Source organism: Nansenia antarctica, assembly GCF_963989245.1.
Source record: "Nansenia antarctica genome assembly, chromosome: 1".
NCBI classification, from domain to species: Eukaryota; Metazoa; Chordata; class Actinopteri; order Argentiniformes; family Microstomatidae; genus Nansenia; species Nansenia antarctica.
The window spans coordinates 74,640,188-74,662,687 of record NC_137674.1 but is presented as its reverse complement, the minus strand read 5'-3'; the positions used below and the strand labels follow the sequence as shown (position 1 = coordinate 74,662,687).

General features: G+C 47.4%; 1 protein-coding gene across 1 annotated transcript in view; it reads left to right on the top strand.

Annotated features, from left to right (window-relative positions):
- adam10a (ADAM metallopeptidase domain 10a) overlaps positions 1-22,500 on the top strand; it is a gene marked incomplete at both ends in the record, with an annotated part of 95,964 nt that overhangs the window by 31,464 nt on the left and 42,000 nt on the right. Inside the window, 1 exon segment of the mRNA XM_080542385.1 lies at positions 16,884-17,002. Coding sequence (XP_080398511.1) covers positions 16,884-17,002 — 119 coding nt within the window.

The window sequence follows — 22,500 nt, the reverse complement described above, 5'->3', positions numbered from 1 at the left end:
CGCCTCTGTGGAAATGCCTCTGTGGAAACGCCTCTGTGAAAACGCCTCTGTGAAAACGCCTCTGTGTAAACGCCTCTGTGAAAACGCCTCTGTGAAAACGCCTCTGTGCAGCCGGCTAACACCAGATCGCTCCTCCGCGTCTCCTCCTGGTGAGATGAGATGGCGGAGGGCGGCCGTGACCAGGTCGCCTTGCGGTCGATGCTGGCGAGGTCTGTCTAGTTATGAGGAGGAAACGGATGGCGTGATGAGGCCATATTGATTGTTATAGTGCCCATTAATACGGAGCAGGAGAGGCCAGAGGCTGGGAGGGGCGGGCCCGGCTGAATAACAAGCAGGGGGGAATGGCAGTAAATCTGGTCTAAGTCATCTTTTTCTCTCTCTCCCTCCCTCCCTCCCTCCCTTTCTCTGTGCTGCTGCTGCTGCTGTTGTGTGTTGGGTGTATTCACAGGTTGGCTTGCTATTCCAATTTCCTCTCACACTCACTCTTTCTCTCTCTCTCTTTCTCATTCTTTCTCTCTCACACACACACTCTGTCTCATTCTCTCCCTCCCTCTTTCTCTTCCTCCCCATCTCTCTTTCTCGTTCTCTCTCTTTCTCCCCATCTCTCTTTCTCGTTCTCTCTCTTTCTCCCCATCTCTCTCTCTCCCCGTATCATACCCTCTACTGTTACTATCTACTTTTTCCAAATGTTTATCTCTCTCTCTCTCACCCTCTCCTTCCTGGCCACAGCCTTGCAGCTGCCAGCGTCCTGGGCTGAAGGAGGCATTAATAGTGTTCTGAGTCCCTCAGGAGCTCAGGCAGAATTACCTCTCCTATCCAGACTCTCCACCCCCCCCCCCCCTATATTTAACAAGGCACACCGGGCCGACTGACTGACCAGGGCCTAGGGCACAGAACCAGGCAGGTGGTAGAACACCAGGTACCAATGGATGCCAAACGGCTCAGACACAGTTTTAATGCTCAAGTCAACCCACTGCCAAAGGATTCCAGAACGCTCACCCTCTAGAGTGCCGTAAGTGTTTTTTTTATTATGGGGTATTTATACCTAGCAACAATACTTTGATTGGCTACAAAATGAAGCTAGGTATTTTGGGGAGAATAACGTCACCCGTGGCTCTCGAATGCCGGCGTTTTCGGGGTGACTTTGTTCACCCACAGCGCTTAACGAGAGAAGGCGTTTCGAAGGCATCATGAGACGGTTGGGTACAGCGGGAGGGTTCGCCGCGGCGGACGTTGGAACCCTGATCTCAATGGGGATGGCGTAGGACAGGAGAAACGCCAGGCGGACGGGGGGGGGGGGAGGCTTGTCACAGGGCAACAAGGGACCGCACAGGACACAACGGGCGGGCAGGGCACATTCTAGTCAGGGTTAAGGCGGAATAACAAAGTGTGTGTGTGTGTGTGTGTGTGTGTGTGTGTGTGTGTGTGTGTGTGTGTGTGTGTGTGTGTGTGTGTGTGTGTGTTGCGTCAGAGCCTATGTCCCCGACTGTCAGCACTCCTTAGGCGTGTGTACTGTACCGCTGTCCCGGGGGGGGAGGGGGGGTGGGTGTGACGGACGTATAATTGAGTATTAGTACGGCTGCAGTGCAGCGGGGGATTATCGGGAGGCTCAGAGGGGGGGTCCGTCGACATGGTGACGGTGGATGAGGACTAAGACAAACAGGAGGAGGAGGAGGGAGGAGAGGATTCGACATCTCTGTTTGTCAGCGGGTGCAGTGTGGTGTTGGATGGACAATCGATGAAGGTGATTCAGAGACACACAGGGCAGTGTGCTCCTGTTCTAGCCGGTTTACTACTGTAATACTCCAGACAGACACAGAGACACGCAGACAGACACGCAGACAGACACGCAGACAGACACGCAGACAGACAGACACACAGACATACACTCAGACAGACACTCAGACAGACACTCAGACAGACACTCAGACAGACACTCAGACAGACAGACACACAGACAGACACACAGACAGACACACAGACAGACACACAGACAGACACACAGACAGACACACAGACAGACAGACAGACACAGACAGACACAGACACACACACACACACACACACACACACACACACACACAAAGACAGACAGACACTCCAGTGATCCATGACTACTATCAATAAGTGCCTTATTATGTGGGGGGGGTGAAGGGGACCAACGGCCCTGGGAGAGTCATGTTTGTCAGCCAGACAGAGTGTCCCTGGGCTAGGCTAGGCTGTAGCTGGGGGCTAGGCTGTAGCTGGGGGCTAGGCTGTAGCTGGGGGCTAGGCTGTAGCTGGGGGCTAGGCTAGGCTGTAGCTGGTGGCTAGGCTAGGCTGTAGCTGGTGGCTAGGCTAGGCTGTAGCTGGGGGCTAGGCTAGGTTGTAGCTGGGGACTAGGCTAGGCTGTAGCTGGGGACTAGGCTAGGCTGTAGCTGGGGGCTAGGCTAGGCTGTAGCTGGGGGCTAGGCTAGGCTGTAGCTGGGGGCTAGGCTAGGCTGTAGCTGGGGGCCAGGGCTACGTTGTAGCTGTCTCAACTACAGAGCGCCTCAGTTCTCGGGGAGCTGAAAGTCACAAGGCCTCATGTGATATATGTTCGCCTTTCAGAATTTGACAGAATACTCGAAGAACAGGAGGATTAGAGGGCATGCTGGAATGCGAACGCACACACACACACAAACACACACACGCTCATGTGCTTTTTCTTATGGAACAATTCTGTCTCAGCTGTGAGTAGGAAGGGCAGGGCAGGCAGGCGGGGCCACAGGGGCATCATTTTTTGACTGTTGGTTTAAACTTTAGACTCTATAATGTAATGCTTGATGTCGGAGAGAGGTCATCAGCCTGCCCTGCTCTGTGAGGTGAGCTAGGACTCTCCTCTGTCTGCTATCCCAGGGTGGGGCCAGTGGAAGTTTACACCTCCCTCTGATAAAGAATGTGTGGTTATAGGGCTGACACTCTGGCCTCTGGCCGGCCCCTGCTTGTTTGATTTCCGGCCTGATGCGTCTGAACCAGCCATGCTCGACGTGAGATAGTTGGCTGGGGATCAAGGGAGAGAAGTATTTGGAGGACGTTTTTTTTTCTTTCTCTCTCTCATTGTTCATCAGGCACCATGAATGTGTGTGTCTCTCTCTTTCTCTCTTTCTCTCTGTCTCTCTCTCTCTCTCCCCCCTCTCTTTCTCCGCCTTTCTTTCTCCACTTCTCTTTCTACCCCTCTCTTTCTACCCCTCTCCCTCTCTCTCTACCCATCTCTCTCTCCTTCTCTCTCCCTCCCTCCCTCCCTCCGTTCCTCTCCCTCTCTCTCACTCCCTCCCTCTCCGTCTCTCTCACTGCCTCCCTTCCTCTCTCTCTCCTTCTCTCCCGCCTGTAACACACACACACCGTGAACAAGCCTTCATCCGGCACGCCTACTTCTCTGACCGTCGTAGGTGACAGGAGAGACATGCCTCTGTCGTGTTGCTGTGACGCCCGCCCACACTGACATGACAAACATGCCCTTTCCTCTCCCGGGAACTCGGAGAATGCAGATGATGATTTCGGAAGGAGGGATAAAATCTGATGGATGCTATCATTGTAGTGTATAAAAAGACACAATAACGTAGAGGATTTATCTTATCATCTGTCGAGCTGTCTATAGAAGCTGCTGTAAGTGTGCTTTCACATGTCAAAAAAACGAACTGTTCTGATAAGGACGTGTGAGCTTAGGGCTTTATGCCTGGTGGAGCATAATGCCATATGCTCAACATGTTACAACCTATCGAACTAAATAGATTCAGCTTATCACCCATTCTGTAAGCCAACCGTCGCCAGAAGCCTGCAGCTTAATGGTGACCTTTGATACGGCCTGGGTTGACGATCCACAGTGACTCAGGTAATATGGCATTTCGGTGTTTAGGGCTGTACAATCAGGAGACGAATCACCACACACATCTGAGGTGATGTTTGCTTTTTACACACGCTAAGTGTGTGTTGGCAGGACAAGCCGTGACTTGTTTGAACCGTACTTAGAGCAAGGAGATCCTATCTTTGGTCTGGGGGGATCGCATGAATGGGGAAATACTAGCTCGCTCGCTTTGCTGAGTTAACAACAAGCCCAGACTTTTACATAATACCGCCATTTCTCATCAGCTACCAGACAGTCTACTTCTGGATAACTAAATATGTCATATATATGCCATTTAGCTGACGCTTTTATCCAAAGCGACTTACATTGCAGTGAGCGCATACATTTCAGTATATATGGTCCCAGTGGGAATAAATGGGATAAATGTCATAAATGCCATAACACCTGTGCACTGAACGGACTGTCAGTGTCCATTACTTTCTTTGGCTGCTGCACACGCTGAACGTTTGTCACAGACCCTTTGAGTATGAGGAAGAAAAGAGAGAGAGAGAGAAGTATGTATTTTAAGAAACTTATTAGGCTCTATTTCAGAAGTGTCCTCTCCATTTTCACTTCTCACTCTGGAAACCCAGGGAGATGGGACCTCCGTGTGGCCTAATTCTTTTTGTGATATCTAATAAAACATTTTTATAAAAAATACTCAGTTGACAGTCACCTTTTTACCTCCTCCAATATCCTCCTCGAGCTGAGGTATTAGAAATGCCCTTCGGAAAGAGAGCCGGAGCCGGAGACATTGTTTATGTACGACGGGAACACTATTGCTTGTTTTTTTTATTCTATATTCAAATTCCAGGTCTGCTCTGCCTCTCCTCATGAAACTTTAAGCACGTCCCTCTGCCCGCCGACTGAGATGCAGGTTCTTGTTTTCTCTCCGGAGCTCTGGATATTCCATGAACAAATATGAATAATACAGAGAAGTAGGTGCACTGCTTCCATGCCAAGTGAAGGAATAAATGGTTATATTTGACATGAGTGCTCTGTGGAAATTGGGAGAGGATGAGGATCTAGGCCCGGGTCTCAAGGGTCAGGGTTGCAATTAACCAGCGTCTTTAACCTGTGAGTAGAGAGGTTATTATCGGAGTGGTCCTCTGTAGCTCAGTTGCTAGAACGAGGCGCTAACAACACTTAGGTTCCCGCTGGGACCATATCATGTATTTTAGGCTGCATATTAACAACTTGCCGCAGACTACAGCTGGAAATTAGCCATGTAGGCTAAAGCTGCTCCATTTACTGCTTTACTGCTGCTAATTAATGGGGACTGTCCACGAAACTATAAACTAATAAGGTAAACTAATATACCGAAAAGTGTATGCACTCACTGCGCTCAATGTAAGTCGCTTTGGATAGAAGCATCAGCTTAATGGCATATCTTATATTCTATTCTATATATTTATCAAGTCACCTCAGCAGCCTATTGATAGAGGAGCGGTTTTCATTTAAGTACATTTGGCACGTTGGGGGGTATTAGAAGAAGGAATGGCGTCTACAGTAACATTGTTTTAGCGTTTAGGCTAAGATTCCTTACAGCTGCTGATGAGTTATCGAGCGCCAATTGAATTTTCACACGTTGTAAAATCAGACTTGAAACAAATGAAATAATGTTCCAGACGCACAGCGTGATGTCAGCTGGTGGAGAGCGTTCTCTGATTCCCTTCTCTGTTGCTTCAGGTTTTTTTTTCTCTCTCTCTCTCTCTCTCTCTCTCTCTCTCTCTCACTCTCTGTCTGTGTTTAGAACACTTTGGGATGATTTCAGTTCAAAATGGCAGGTCTAGAGGTTTAATGTATTCCTACCCTGCAACAAGGTCACTCTCTCACTCACACACTCTCTTTCTCTCTCTCTCTCTCTCTCTCTCTCTCTGTCTCTCTCTTTCTCTCTCTCTCTCTCTGTCTCTATGTTTGGAAGTAGTGGAGCTGTATAGGGTTCAAATCAAGAAGCTTGGCTTTATTTTCTGTATAATACTTTAACATCAGGATTTGTATGTGTCAGGTCATGAGGTCATGAGTCTTAGCAGCGGGCAGCGGTGATGATTGATTGCTAAACATCCCAGGACTTTGAAGCAACGGTCCTACCTCTGGTTCTGTTGGGAGGGATGGGAGCAGCTCCCAGTGCTTTGGCCTGCGTGTCCTGTTGATATTTTGCTGGACAGCTGTGTGTGTGAGTGTGTGTGTGTGTTTGTGTGTGTATGTGTGTGTGTGTGTGTGTGTGTGTGTGTGTGTGAGTGTAGGGGTGTGTGAGTGTAGGAGTGTGTGAGTGTAGGAGTGTAGGAGTGTGTGAGTGTAGGAGTGAGTGTGTGTGTGTGAGTGTAGGAGTGTAGGAGTGTGTGAGTGTAGGAGTGTGTGAGTGTAGGAGTGTAGGAGTGTAGGAGTGTAGGAGTGTGTGAGTGTGTGTGTGTGAGTGTGTGCGCATGTGTGTGTGTGTTTGTTCAGGTTACCCGGCGGGCAGGGCTGCAGCACGGTTAAAGATAATATTCTGCCCCCCCCCCGCCCCCCAACATCCACCAAGAGTCTAAAAAGATAAACAAAATCATTACTGCGCCCTGCAGGATCCGAGTGTTTTCAATCGATTCTGCAGTTCAGCAGTGTTGCATTTAGCTTCACAACTAAGCGTGAGTATCTAAAACTGCCTTTTAAGCTCAAATTCTCTCCTGACGCTTTTGCTTTCCATTGTCTGATGGGATCCGGAGGGGTCGATCAAAAGGGCTTTATGTACACCACACACAAAAGGCGTCTTTTTCATTTGAGAGAGAAATAAAGGGCGTTTCAACCGTTCAAAAGTTGTTACTCCTGCTGCAAATCCTCTCTCACAATGCTCCCTCTTGGCCAGGTGGACAGCTCACACACACACACACACACACACACACACACACACATGCAAACATAGTACACACACAGGACACACACACACACTGTACACAGACAGCTCTCTGGCAAAAATATCAACAGGACACGCTGGTCTTTTTTGTCCAAGGCCTGAATGATGGGCCAACTGACAGGTCAGAACAATGATGGGCCAACTGACGGGTCAGAACAATGATGGGCCAACTGACAGGTCAGAACAATAATGGGCCAACTGACAGGTCAGAACAGAAGCTTTGTCAATAGCCTGAGTGGAGCTGAATCTGAATCACAATATGAATCTGAATTTCTTTCATTACATTCAAAGTACAGTAAAGATCCTTCAACATTGGCATTACAGCAAGTTACAAAATCACAATAATAGAGTAAAGTAAAATAAGTACAGTAAGTAATAATAAAGTAATGATAAAGTGATGGTGGTGGTAGTCGTACTACAGCGGACCCAGTCGTACTACAATAATCAGTGTAATCAATAATGCAAAAATGCTGTGCAAAGTACAATGAGATGAAATTCAATATGATACAGTACAAGTAGCCAAGTATTCAGGTAGTGTGCAAGTAGTCATAATATGTATTATTTTTGTAGTGTGAGTGTGGTTGGTTTGGGGACGACGACGACAGTCTTTTGTTTTCTTCCAGTGCATTTCTCCAGGAGCCTGATTGCTTGAGGGAAATAGCTGTTTGACATCCTCTTGGTTTCAGCCCAGAGGCTTCGGTACCGTATCCCCGACGGCAGTAGCTCAAACAGTTTCTGATTGCCTTTCTGACACACCGGTCACTATAGGTGTCCTAGATGGAGGGAAGCTCACATCCTCTGCTCCTCCTGGCTGTCCGCACTACACTTTGCAGCATTTAGCGGTTTTGGCCAGTGCAGTTCCCGTACCAGGCAGTGATAGAACCTGTCAAGATGCTCTCGGTTGTGCCTCTGAAGAAGGCACAGTATCTTAGAGGGGGTTGGCTGTTACCCACACACCATCAGTAAGGACATGTCTGCTGTGAACATTACAATCTCCAGCCCTCCCCCCCCCCCCCACAGCCCCCCCCCCCCCCACACCACCATCTGATGGCTATGGCTCGCTGGAGCCTGTGAGCACTGCTCGAGACGGAGCCCCAACCGCTTTAAATCGTCTGACAGAAGTCAAAATGTCAATACTTTTGATTGTATACACACAAACGAAAACCCGAACAAATATGGACGTTTAAATAGAAAAATCGTCCGACAGAACATTTCACACATCGCCACGCCATCGGCAAGTGAGTGACAGACAGAGGAAAGGAAGACAGAGCTGTTCAGGGTTACAGGAAGTACTGTAGTACAGTTTACTGGCACCCGCAACTTGCAACTCTGCTGTAGAAAACAAAAAGAAAAAAGAAAGAGAGGAAAAAAAGAAAGAAACGACACCCCTGCCGGATGAAAAGGACGGAAACTGATTGAAGCCGAGAGAGAAGACGATGAAGATGGAGAGGAGAGGAGGAGAAAGAGAAGAAGTGAACTTCAGAGAAACGTGGGTCTGTGAGCTGGCGCACAGAGAGTCGTTTTGTTTTTTTAATGATTGCACTGCAGGGAATGTCTGAATGGCTGTAATGAGAGAAGAGAGAGAGAGATGATGTGTGTCGTTAGCGGTGAGCTGGTGCACTGCAAAAAGTCAGCTCTCAAAAACAAGAAAAAAAAGGGGGAAATATTACTTACAATTAGCAGAACTTTTTTAAAACAAGTAAAATATATATTAAAAACAAGCATATATTGCCTTGATTTAAGATATTTCATCTAACTTTTTTTTTTGTGAGAGGAGGGGGCGGAAGGGCAGGGTCTGATGCCCTCAGAGGACCTCACGGGCCACTGTTGTCACACACACACACACACACACACACACACACACACACACACATACGGCACAGAAAGGGGAGGAGATTAGTTCTCCATGGCAACAGTGGATCCATTAGAGCGATGCCCTGCCCTAGCAACAGGGAGGGAGGATGAGGATCAGGAGTTTAACCATGGACTCTATGTCCTGCTGCCCAGCCCAGAAGGTAGTGGTACAGTAAGCCCTGGACATGGTCACACACACACACACTCTTCGGATCACAAGCTGTTGCAGGGGAGTGACAAACTCTCTCCGCCGTTAAAAAGCCAAACCTGCCGAGTCGCCACCTGTCCCACCTGTCACACTGACCCTCCCCTGAACCTGGCACGCTACGTCTTACACACTCTACATACAGTACACACACACACACACACACACACACACACACACAGCGCCAGCTGGAGAGGCCTGCTCAGGTGAGGAGCTCACGATTCGTTCAGCTCACGATTTTCCTATTTCCGTTGTGGTGCAGCTTGACCCACTTGGACTGACATTATAGGGCCATTACTGAGATCACCCTGCTCTCTTTCCTTCTCCTCCTCCTCCTCCTCCTCCTCCTCCTCTTCGCACACTCGCATCTTCCCTCCACAAGGCACCATCCGAAGATGAGTCGTCATGGCGATGAAGTCACCCTGCTGTAGAATGTTACTGTCGACAGGCGTCTGTGTCAGGGCCGGTGGTGATCCGGTAGATGAGGCGTTATTTAAAGCAGGCTTGATTGAGTCGTTAACCTCTGGTAACACGCATGATGATAACATTTCTCTGTGGACGTCATTACATTGTATTAAGCATTCCAGCGATTCGGTAGAGGGACATAAGGGATGTGGCCGGATGGTCGACGATGTCAATCATTTAGGCGGATTATTATAAACCTAATTGAATGCGCTGAGTGCACGGTAATTAGATGTTTGCGTGTGTGCGTGTGTGTGTGTGTGTGTGTGTGTGTGTGTGTGTGTGTGTGTGAGTGTGTGAGTGTGTGAGTGTGTCAGTAAATTATTGTCTGCCACGCAGTAGGGTTTGCATTGATAGAGAGGGGAGGGAAAGAGGGCGGGGTGGGGGGGGGGTGGGGGGAGGGGGGGGGGGGCGCCGGGGGGGGGCAGCATGTGCTGGTGCTGAATGAACGCCTGTGCGCCGGTTGAGATTTCAGTTTTTTGACACAATTGGGGATGCTGAGTGCCAGACGGCCCTCGTGGGGGTTTACTGCCTCGCTGCTGTTGCTGACAACGTGGGACTCGAGGGGAAAAAACCAAACAACTTAAATATAGAACCCGCAGGAGGACTAATGCATCCATTTCCCAGCGACTGGCTGCACTTCATCACATCTCTATCAGGGTTTTCTGTCAGACAAAAACAGGTCACCCCCGCCTTTCCCGCAGGGCCACGGAAACTGACAAGCTTGTTTCACAGTAGCACCTGGTACTGCTAGCGTGGCGTAGCATGGCGTAGGGTAGCATGGCGTAGGGTACCATGGTGTAGGGTAGCATGGTGTAGGGTAGCATGGCGTAGGGTAGCATGGCGTAGGGTAGCATGGCGTAGGGTACCATGGCGTAGGGTAGCATGGTAGTCCCACATATAGCGCCTATAATGTCCGAATAGAGAATCTACCTCCACCTGAATAATGCTTATTGTACTTTTATCCATGTTGAGAGTGAATGACACAGGGACAGACAATCAGGCAGCGGGGTGCACCGAAGCGCACTGACGCTGAACCCCTCATAGTGAATCATAAGTAGGTGGACAACGTGTAGTGCTGAAATAGCCGTGTGTGGTTTGAAAAAAATAACACCAGCTCAGTAAATAATTCAAACGTAATGTTTACGTATATGTGACTGCAACACACATATGAACAGTAACAAAGCAAATTCAGTTTAATATTCTGAAAAACATTGACAACAAAATCGGTGAAAAAAAGAAAAGAAAGAAAAGTAATCCGCTTATGCGAGGGGTGGTGGTGCATAGGCCTATGCTCCTGAAACGACAGAGCAAACACGCTATTAGGGATAATAATTACAATGAGCCATTCATTCAAAATATACAAAATACAATTAGGTTATTAAATACAATAACGACAGGCTTGGTACTCACTTAATGTGAAAAGTGGCATCTCCCATCGGTCAGTATTTGCTTGATATCTGGTTATATGGACGTCACTTTAATCCGCAGGCAGTTCTCAAGTTTTTTTTTGCATCAATCGATTCCTCTCGTGCGTCTTTATCACATTCATTGAGGAAAAGGACGACTCGCATGTATAGAAAGGGAACATTGTGAGCACGGAAGATGTGAGTCTCACAACGGCTTTGCGTTGATGAAACCAGGTAGGATGAACATTATAGTTCGCTGTCCATTCCTCTTTAAATGCCCTGTTTTCACCGTCAACTTTCCTCTTTACACCTTTGGAGAGTGACATGATGTTTCTCTTGCTAGTTAGCAGGTTAAATGTTTAGCTAACTTCACCCGGCAGGCAAACAACCAATCCAATAATAATGTGACCTTGTCTGGGAGGAGGGGGGAATCATTCAGAATGAAAGTATGTTAAATAATTATTAGAATAAGCTAGGCTGCGCTACATCGTCAGTCCACACATTTATTATTCAAAACTATGGAAAAGGGTGAAACTACGTTTCAACGTTGTTGAGAATCACAACACAAACTTGCTAGTCAAGCCAAAATACTGCAACGTAATGGATTGGACTGCTACCTAGTTAACTACAACACTACTTTACATTGTTACCTAGTTAACTACAACACTACTTTACATTGTTACCTAGTTAACTACAACACTACTTTACATTGTTACCTAGTTAACTACAACACTACTTTACATTGTTACCTAGTTAACTACAACACTACTTTACATTGTTACCTAGTTAACTAGAACACTACTTTACATTGTTACCTAGTTAACTAGAACACTACTTTACATTGTTACCTAGTTAACTACAACACTACTTTACATTGTTACCTAGTTAACTACAACACTACTTTACATTGTTACCTAGTTAACTACAACACTACTTTACATTGTTAGCAGGCTCACAAAACAAGCTGTGTTAGTTGACTAGCGATGTGTACATTTTTCGAAAGAAAAGTCAAAGCATTAGAATGTGTCACATTTTTTAACAATCAATTACTTATGAATGAATTAATGGAATGAATGAATGGTCTTTATTGTCATTGCTACAGTACAGGTACCAAACAACGAAATTTAGGAGGGGTGGCTCCCCTGGTGTTAGGAAAAAAAAAAAAAAAAAAAAAAAAAAAAAAAATTCGGGCCCGCCATCTAGTGGCTCAAAAAAAATTTGGCCCGAGGCCAAACCTAATTGCCGACCCCTGGCGTAGGGTAACGTAGGGTAACGTAGCATGGCGTAGCATGGCAAAGGGTAGCATGGCGTAGGGTAGCGTAGCAAGGCATAGCATGGCGTAGCGTAGCATGGCGTAGGATAGCGCAGCATGGCGTAGGGTAGCGTAGCATGGCGTAGGTTAGCGTAGCATGGCGTAGGGTAGCGTAGCATGGCGTAGGTTAGCGTAGCATGGCGTAGGGTAGCATGGCGTAGGGTAACGTAGCATGGCATAGCATGGCAAAGGGTAGCATGGCATAGGGTAGCATGGCATAGGGTAGCATGGCGTAGAGTAGCGTAGCATGGCGTAGCCCTAAGTCGCTGTGTTCTATTTGGGATTCCTGGCTGCAGGACAGGCCTGACCAGGGGGAGGCAGCGTCTGCTCTGTCATAGTCTCTGTGGAAGTCAAGAGAAGTCACATACATATACATACACACACATACACACCTACTGTCCACTCATGCCCCCCCCCCCCCCTCTCCCTACACCCCCCCCCCTCCCTACACCCCCCCTCCCTCTCCCTACACCCCCCCCCTCCCTCTCCCTACACCCCCCCCCTCCCTCTCCCTACACCCCCCCCTCCCTCTCCCTACACCCCCCTCCCTACACCCCCCCCCCCCCCTCCTCCCCACCCCCACCCCCCTCCTCCCTACACCCCCGGTCTCTCAGTGTGCAGTACAAGGATGCAGAGCACGCTGTGGCTGTGGCTTCCTGATTGGAGGAGAGGCTGCTGGGTAAAGGCTCGCTGCCTCACAGCTGTCCCTCCACCGCCGCCGCCAACAACTCTAAAAATACTGCTCCGCATTTAGAAAACAAACCGAAAGTCTGACAAGAAAAAAAAAGTCCTCCTAATTTGGTGCAGCCGTTCCGTACGGCTGGTGGCCCATCTGCGGCCCGCGGCGGGAGTGGCACGTGCGGAATGCGGAATCAGGACGGAAAAGGCTAGAAACGCCTAGATGGGATTGGGGGAAGAGAGAGAGAGAGTTTAGCACCAATTTTCGCACCTCGAGAACATTTCTCCATTTTCCACAGCTAGCGCCCCAGCGTCAGTCGTGGCGGTAACCCCACCTAGGCGTTTGTTGAGCTTGTTGTTAATGTAGTGCTCTCTCTCTCCGAAGGGTCTCAAACAGGGAGGGCAGGCAGTTCTCACCCCTCCACCTGTCTGACAACTCTGGCTGGCCTCACTGTGAACTTGTTAAAGGGAGCGCGTGAGGGGATCTGTGTGTGTATGTTTGTGTGTGTGTGTGTGTGTGTGTGTGTGTGTGTATGTGTGTGTGTGTGTGCGTGTGTGTGTGTCTCTGTGTGTGCGTGTGTGAGACATGCGTGTACAGTTGCATTTACCCTCCCCTTGGCCCATACCGAACATCCCGTTACGGTGCTCTTGATTTGTCCTAGAACAATCATAATCATAATCATAATCTATTACATTTTTCTAAAGCGCTTTTTCATTATACAACCTCATATAATCTCAAAGTGCATAAAATAAAAGATCAAATAGGTTATTAAAAAATAAAATAGTATATTATATAACCATATCATAAAAGCAGTGATCAAACCAGGTGGTAGAGATAAGGCCTAGGAGACGCATATCTCTCGTAGACCCAGGCTCAGGGTGTGGTTTAGAGGAAGTATGTAGGCGGTGTGAGGAAAGGCGGCGTGGTGGTAGGAGGAGAGGGTATTTGCATAAAAATGTAGTTAGTTTGGCTGTGTGCTGGTGATTGATGATAGAGGGAACACCAAGCATAGCATAGCCCCCGCCAGTTTCCAAGAGGATTCATGTTGAACAGGTTGTTTTTCTCCCCTCTCTCTGTCTCTGTCTCTGTCTCTCTCTCTCTCGCTCTCTCTCTTCCTCTGTCTCTCTCTCTCTCTTCCTCTGTCTCTCTCTCTCTTCCTCTTTCTCTCTCTTCCTATGTCTCTCTCTCTCTCTTCCTCTTTCTCTCTCTCTCTCTCTGTTGTTTCTGTGGTGTCTTGTTAGGATCCAATGACACGTTGGGAATTGGGTGCAGTGTAACCCCCCCATAGAGCTGGGCCATGCTGCTTCATTAGAGAGTCCCCCCCCCACACACACACACCTGTGCCCCCTCACTCCCTCCCACTCTCTGCATCCCCAACCCCCACCTGCCCCTCTGCTTTCTCTTCCCTCAATGTCTTTCTCTCTGGAGGCGTTTAACTAGAAGTTGACTTCAGTGTGTTGACCCTGGGCCCTGGCTCACAGAGAGGGTTCCCCTCACGGGGAGTGTGTGTCTGTGAATCACACGGCCCTCCTAACTCTGGGTTAGTTGTGTGTGTGTGTGTGTGTGTGTGTATGTGTGTGTGTGCCCGTCTATGTGTGGGCCTGTCTGTGTGTGTGTGTGTATGTGTGTGTGTGTGTGTGTGCACGTGCACATCCGTCCACCCCCCCGCCGAGTGAGAGCCTTAATCAGAGAGCCTCCCTGGCCAGGGATGCCCATGTCAATTCCAGCTGTCATTTGTTACCCAGTGAGAGATCGAGAGCCTGTGTGTGTGTGTGTGTGTGTGTGTGTGTGTGTGTGTGTGTGTGTGTGTGTAGCACTCGCTTGTCAACCAAGCAAATTAGGGAGGCCTTTTGCGCTGCGAAGCGCCGTGGCTGCGATTAATCAGAGATGGCCTTCTACTCCAGTGAACAAGCCCATTAGGCTGAGGACCCAGAGGCGCTGGGGTTTGTTGTTCTGGCGCTCAGACAGTCGCTCAAACCTAACGTGAGCGGCCGGCGCTGAGAGAAAGATTCGGTAAGAAAACAGAGATGTTTTCCAGTGGAGACGGTTGTTGGTGCCATGGTGTGTTATGTGTGTAGTAGGGGGGGTTACTCTCTTACCCTGGTGTGTTATGTGTGTAGTAGGGGGGAAATGCGTGGAACAAGGGGGAAAACGGTAATCACGCGTGTTGGATACCGCTCCTCCTTCCCTTCCGTGCGCTCCAATGAGCCCCCCTGTCCTCCGATGTCTGACTCCACCGTCAGCCTACCCCCCCCCCCCCCCCACTTGAGATATTCATTATCATCTGTTCCCGGGGTGTGTACTGTCGACGGACAGACGCACAATCTAGAGGACTGACTTGTACGTGCCGCCGTATACGACGGAGGGGAACAGATGTTGCCCGTCTGTTCCCTGTCACATCCTAATGGACCAGGAGCCAAGGGCACCAATGTTCTGATTCGTCCTGAATGAAATCTCCTGAAAGGGAGAAATGTATTTCCATCCCAGAGGCTGTCTTTTCTCATCGTGCTTCTACTGGAACGGGAGTTTGACAGGAAGCGGGAGAGATTGGGAGTAAGGGTGGTAGTGGTGGCCTCGTGGATAGTGATTTGGACCGGTGATCAGATGGTCATGAGTTCAAATCCCACCTGGGGAACACCACCACTAGTGTGCCCTTAAGTAAGGCACTTAGCCCGTAAGTTACTCCAAGGAGACTGTCCCTGTAATCTGTAATTGTAAGACGCTTTGGATAAAAGCAGTCTGCGAAATGGTTAAAATGTAAAAAAAAAAAAAAAAACGGAGTAGTGAGTTACTTGGTCCTGGAGGTGTTCTGATAAAGAGTCCGGGGGTGTAATTCTTTCCGGAGTCACGCTGTGACAGGAAGTACCTCAGGTCCGTGTGGGGCGCGGACGCACAAAATATTCTGGAAGGATCCGCTCCTCCATTAAGGAGATTCTCTATAATAACCCGTAATAACCCCACTCTAATCTCTCTCCTGAGACAAGGGGATGATGGAGTCTGCGTTTTTGTCTCTCTCTCTCTCTCTCTCTCTCTCTCTCTCTCTCTCTCTCTCATTCCCATCCCCCCACAGGGCTTGACGCTTACCTTTTCCCCAGGTAGCACTGTGCTACCATGTTGAAAAATTTAGTAGCACACCAAGAATTTCAGTAGCACAATGAAAATTGCGCAATTTATCATAACAAATTATCATAATCATAACATATCAAAATGATCATAACCGGCTCTTGGCCGTAATAAAAATGGAGACTCACACAATGTAAAGGGGAAGTAAGAATATTAATTTCAGTTGGCCCACGGTTCGGTATGAACCTCGGTTTTTGGGTCACGGTTCACAGTTCGTGTTTTTTTTTTTTTAAATGCTACAATTTATTTACAAACTGTTACTTTATTTTGCTTATACTTATGGAACTTTAACATTTAGACACATTCCAGAATATGACTGGTAAATTGTATAATATAAATATATATATAAACAAAAAACACTTTCAAATGTAAAAAAATTACATAAACACTTTCAAATGTGACTTGCTGTTGACTGGAACTACAGATCATAAGCTTTCAAATGATGTGTCATACATTGAAATCCGAAAAAATATGAAGTTAGAGTCATTTGAATGTTGTTAGACGTCAGGCACATATAGGGTTAACCTCTTTGTAATGAAACCGGAAGCAGACGCTGCTAGCAGCTAGCGGCTAACAAAACACAGCGCTACGAACTATGAGAGCTGTATCCCATATACCCATTATGCGCATTTTAAGCGCATATAGGACTCGCTGCGACACGCGTTTCTGTTCACTGTTTTCATTCCCTCATCGCTTATACACATAAGTTTGACTGCGCATGACAGTAGTTCAGCAGTCTTTTAGTCGCACTGGTGCGATTGAATGTATTTCCATAGTCGCACAGAAATATATTCACTCGCAAATGCGACCAAAACAGTCGCACTGTCGAGCCCTGCCCCATCTCGCTGTAGGCCTATCCGAAATTAAGAGGAAGAGTCTCAAAGTCCCCTCGTCTGCCTGTGTTTGGAGACATGGGTTGGGAGGCTTGTGTTCAGACTTGCCCCCTCTGTGTCTCTCTTCCCTCATATTTGGCTGTGTTGATGTTTACCCAGCTGTGGGGGAAGGTGAGCGGAGGTTAGTGAATGGTATGCCGGGTGGTTAACGTGTTCTTCCCATGTTCCCTTTCTTTTTTCCTTCCCAGGCATTTCAACCTGCGGATGACGAGGGACACCACCTTGTTCTCTCCGGACCTGGTGGTGGAGGTGTCGGGAGAGGAGGCGCCCTTCGACACCTCCCACATCTACACCGGGGAGATCTTCGGTAAGTCCGACAATTATAGGCCGGAACGTTGTTTGTTCTTGGCACAGGCTCAGATTACCAATTCGTTACCAAGGAAACCAATCCACCCTATCCAATTTGTTTATTTGCTCTTTTGGCTGTGTTCTGTGCTGTGTGGGTGTGTGCACACGTGTGTGTGTGTGTGTGTGTGTGTGTGTGTGTGTGTGTTGTGGGAATGTTTGTGTGTGTGGGCGGACAGTAACCCAACCCCCCCCCCACCCAGTAGTCATGATTTTGAACATTTTAATGGACACCCGTCCCCACGCCTCTCCCCCACGTGTGTGTGTGTGTGTGTGTGTGTGTGTGTGTGTGTGTGTGTGTGTGTGTGTGTATGTGTGTGTATGTGTGTATGTGTGTATGTGTGTATGTGTGTATGTGTGTGTGTGTGTGTGTGTGTGCGTGCACGCATGTGTGTGTGTGCGTGTGTTTACATGTGTGTGTGTGTGTTTACATGTGTGTGTGTGTTTACATGTGTATATTATTAGTCACGCTTCATTCCTCACATCCTCGGGACCATACCCCTCCCCTCCCCCCCCCTCCCCTCCTCAACTCAGATGAACAGGAGAGTAAACAAGGCCAAGGTGTGTCCGGTCACGTGGCGGTGTGGTTGTGTGAGAGCTGTGAGATCCCAGTGGGCTCGCTCCCCTCCCTCCCTCCCTCCCTCCCCTCCTCCATCCCTCCCAGATGCTGTCATCTGTGCTGAACAGACTGGCTCGTTTACAGCACATCACACTCCGGAGCGCAGCTCATCCCCATCACATAGACATCTGAAGATCTGTCTTCTCTTAGACAAGCACTTGTCGTCGACCCAAGAACACGGCAACGTTTGTTTCTCTGAATGCAAAAGGTGGATTTTTAAAGATGGGATTGATTTTGAGATGAGGGCCCGATTCCCAATATGGATGTATTCATTTCTAAGAGACACTTCAGTACCTCAATCCTGAAGCTCTATTTGTTCATGGTCTTTACACCAACAACAAACTTTGTTGTTCGTGGAACACCTTTCCTATCAACCTCATTCTTTTTAATTGGTTGAATAAACAAACACCCATTTTTAATAAGCAATTAAGACGGCAGTAAAAATAATGTCTAATTTGAGGATTAGCTATACTTTGTGTGTACTCTTTGTATTTGAAAGCCTGCTGTTCTCCCGTTCTTTCAGACATCAAAACGCCTGCCAAGATCCCCTTACAGCGATGTCATAAAAGCCTCACTCATTTGCTGTGCACTGATAAATTTAATTGCCAGACTCACTCTGGGTTACTTGGGGAATAATTGGAATAGCCAGGAGTTGATGTTCACGTCTGGCCAACCCTTGATGTATGACAGCCGGAACCTTTAGGCCTTCAGAAGGGAAACCTTGCCTAATCGCTTTCTTCTTCTTCTTCTTTTTTTTTTTAAATCGCCGTTCTTTGTGCCGGTGGACGGCTTTCCATCCGAAATATGAAAAACGTTCTTAGGAACGAGTAATATTGTCCTCAACCACTTTAATGGATTTTTGCACATTCTCCATTCTCTCCGAGCTCGAGGAGGTTTTGGCACTTGTTAATCTTCAGAGAGAGAAGGAGAGAACTCGGGTAATCATCATGCAATCACGCTTCAGTAATGCTGCTTGCCAAAGGCATAATTGCAGCAACAACGCAACAACAAGTACTACAAATGTGTAGTACTGTTCTGAAATACTGCAATTATGGCATAAGATGGCTTGCGTTAATAGAGGTATTGACTTAAGCTGGGTATCTATATCCTTTTACCGACTGAGGGTTGAGGGAAGTGCAGGAGTTGATGTCCCCTCTGCCTGGTATGAAGAACCAGTGGCCAGGCTGTAGCCCAGTGGTGCTCTAGTCCAGACCTTGTCAGCACGGCCTGGCCTCCCACGCCACATGTTCTCATTTTCTCCTCATAAAAAGACCAGAAGACTCCATACGTAGCGCCGATTAGCACTTTGGGGACGAGGGCAATTTTGTGTGGCAACTTGCGGTCTCTACCTAGTGAAATTCACCCATCATCGGAGGGAAGGTGGTGGTACGTGGGACCCGGCCACGCATCAGAGGTTCAGATAAGATACGGGGCGCCAGAGGATGTTCCATTTCCAGTATCTGGTTCTGCTGTATTAGCTCTCATTAGGATTATATCCCCCCTCTTCTCTCCACTTCTCTCTGAAAGGAAAGTCCTGACTATGTGTGTATCGCCTCTTGGGACCCTCTGGTATCTTTCGCACTTAAAAATATGACATATGGTTGTGCCCTTTAAAGAAGAGAGGCTGAGGCGATCCGTGTCTGACTCCCCCTTTGTGGAGTGATCAGACTTGATCCATATGCCGATGCAGTAGGCAAGGCAAGGCAAGGCTATTTGTATTGCACATTTCATACAACTGGGGCAATTCAAAGTGCTTTACATACAGTAAGAGGAGGATTGTAAGACAACATTTAACAAGATAATAGACAATGAATAAAGACATAGATAGAAGTGTTTAATCATAAGCAGAACATGAAGGTTTTTAGCTTAGTTTTCAATATTATTAGGGTTTGAGCCTGTTTGACTTCTTCGGGGAGCTTGTTCCGGGAGCACACGGCAGAGTGAGCTGCTTTGCCGTGTTTTGTTTTCACTCTTTGGAATGATCATCTGATTAGTCTCAGCTGACCTTAGGGGCCTTGCTGGATATAGGGTGGGAGGAGATGTATTTTGGTCCAAGATAATTTGGATATAATTAGGAGTACTTTGAATTAAATTCTCTGAGCGACTGGTAGCCAGTGTAGAGTCTCAGGATTGGTGTAATGTGTTCAAACTTTGTTTTTGTTAGGACCGTTAGCACCAGCGTTTTGGATGAGCTGCAATTTACGCACAGCTCCATTAGATAGGCCTGTTAGTAGACCTACTCTAGTCTAGTCGAAACAAGTGCATGGATGAGTTTTTCAAAGTCTTGTTTGGACATGAAACCTCTCATTGTTATGATTATCTGGTGATAGTAGGCTGATTTAGTTATCAAGTTTATGTGGCTGTTGAAGTTTAGATTGGAGTCTAGAATTACATTACAATTTCTCACCAGTTTTTTAGTTTGAAGAGAGAGAGAATCAGGTTTTGCACTGACTTTCGATCTTTTGTCAGGTGCACCGAATACAATTATCAATTACCCTTCAATTATCCTTTGTCTCATCCAGGCGTTTATTTGTTCAGTGCAATTACAGAGATTGTCGATGGGGCTATAGTCATTCGGCGAGACGGCTATGTAGATTTGAGTGTCATCTGCATAGTTGTGGTAGGAAATGTTGTTATTTTAAAAAATACATATGTCCCAATGGAAGCATATAGAGATTGAAAAGAAGGGGGCCAAGAATTGATCCTTGGGGAACTCCACATGTCATTTTAATTTTGACGGATACAAAGTTGCCAATGGAGACATTGTAGTGTCTGTCCAGTACAATCTAAACCAGTTTAGGACAGTGCCTGAAAGTCCTACTCAAATTGTTATTATATCTATTAGAATGTCGTCTACAGTGTCAAAGGCAGCACTAAGATCTAGTAGTACCAAAACTGAGATTTTTCCGGAATCGGTATTTACACGGATGTCATTAGCACTACAACAGCCGTGCCTATTTTACCTTGTCAAATAGACCCCATTTTTAGAATGTAAATCTGCTATTTACACACAGAGATCACTAGAGGGCGCTTCTTTTTTTAGCCTGCCTCCTACACAGAAAAACTGCAAAACAGCTTTATACTATCTTATCCTGAAGTGATTTTGAAAATGTAAGGATACTGGGTAGAACGCACATATCTAGGAAAAGTCATGAAAGAATGGTCCTGAAATTTGATAGAGTGCAAAGATAGCATTTTTTCTATCAGAATTTGATATGCGTCTGTAGTTGTTCAGTATAGGTGGGTTTAAGCCGTTCTTTTTTAGTAAAGGCTTGATAATTGCTGTTTTCAGGGTTTCAGGGAAAATTCCTGATGAAAGGGAAGTGTTGATTTTTTTGTATTAGTTAGTATGCCACGCAGCTAAATATGTTTTTTAAAAAGCTTGTTGGCAGGACATCAAGGGCACAGGTGGATGGTTTAAGACGTGACATTATGTTACCTAGAGTCTTGTAGTTGATGGTGTTAAGTTGTGACATGGTTGTTATGTCAGCCCTATTTGGGGCTGTTAATGGAGACATGTTTTTTAAGCCTATTTATTTTATTGTTAAAAAAGGATGCAAACTCGTTGCATTTACTAGTCGATCATTCCTGAGCAATGCATGTGGCACTTCTTATTTCTAAATTATACTTTTGAAGATTCTCTTTATATTGTCATAATGGACATGATTTGTTTCATAATGGGCTTAGATTAGGGTGGATGGGTGTTGTAGATGGTGTCCTGCGGTGTCGGGGGGTGGGTGTTGTTGATGAGGCTAGCGCCATCCTGTGGTGTCGGGATGGGGCGATGGGTGTTGTTGATGAGGCTAGCCTCATAGGGAGTGTGGGCCATTGTAGGATGGAGAGTTGGCTGAGATGGAGTATCTCTCGGGGTGAGCACCACGCCTTTCTTCACCATTCACCACCAACCCATCTGAGATTGTCAGGAACGGCGTGATGGGGGAGATGAAAGAGAACTCAGTGGACTGAGTGGATGAGTGGGAGTTAATGGTAGAGTGGTTTGGGGGGCTGGGGGTAGGGAGGAGGGGTGAGAGGAGAGTGAGAGGTGCGTCGTTGTAGTGGGGGTTCAAGGAATAGGCCAGTGATTTGTCTTATCTCGGTGACAATCTGCCATGGGGTCTCCTGTGGGGTCATGGTTTTGATGTCCTTCTGTGTTGAGTCGCAGGACTGTGGGGAGACTGAGAGGTCATCTGCAGTGCGCAGTTCAGCCAGCTGTGATGAGTATGGAGCGCCCTTTACTGTAGGCTGTGATGAGCCGCAGGACTGTGGGGAGACCTGGAGGTTATCCACTGGGATCAATTTAGTTGACTGTGCTGAGTCTGAAAAGTCCTGCGCTGTCGGCTCAAGAGGATCGAAGGACGGGGGAGCAGAGTTTAGGAGGTTGAAGAGTATGTTGCTTGTTAGATGGTATTCTAACAATCTGTTTAAGTGGAGGCCGGCTCTTTTGAATAGGTCTCTCTGCCTCCAGAATATGTTCCAGCGGTCAATAAATTACTTGCGTACTTGTTTGGTGCGTTTTGGCTGGCGTCTCCGTCTCATGCCTGCGGGCTGGGGGAGTCACGCGAGCCCGCTGCATTTCACACAGAGAAGCAGAGAGAGGAGGAGGAGGGGTGGTGTGTGTATCCTTGAGCCCGCTGCCCGGGGCCTGTCCATTTCCACTGTATGGGCCAGGTTCGGAGATCTGACTTCACTGTGCTTCGGTATCTTCTTTGGCTTGGCTCCGAGCTTGTAAAACCTTTTCCGAGGCATGATTTTAATCTGCCTGTTGTATTTTTGGAGATGTGCAGCTGTGTTCTCATTAGTTTTGGAAGGTGTATATCATAGTTTAGATCCTCTAAGCTAGT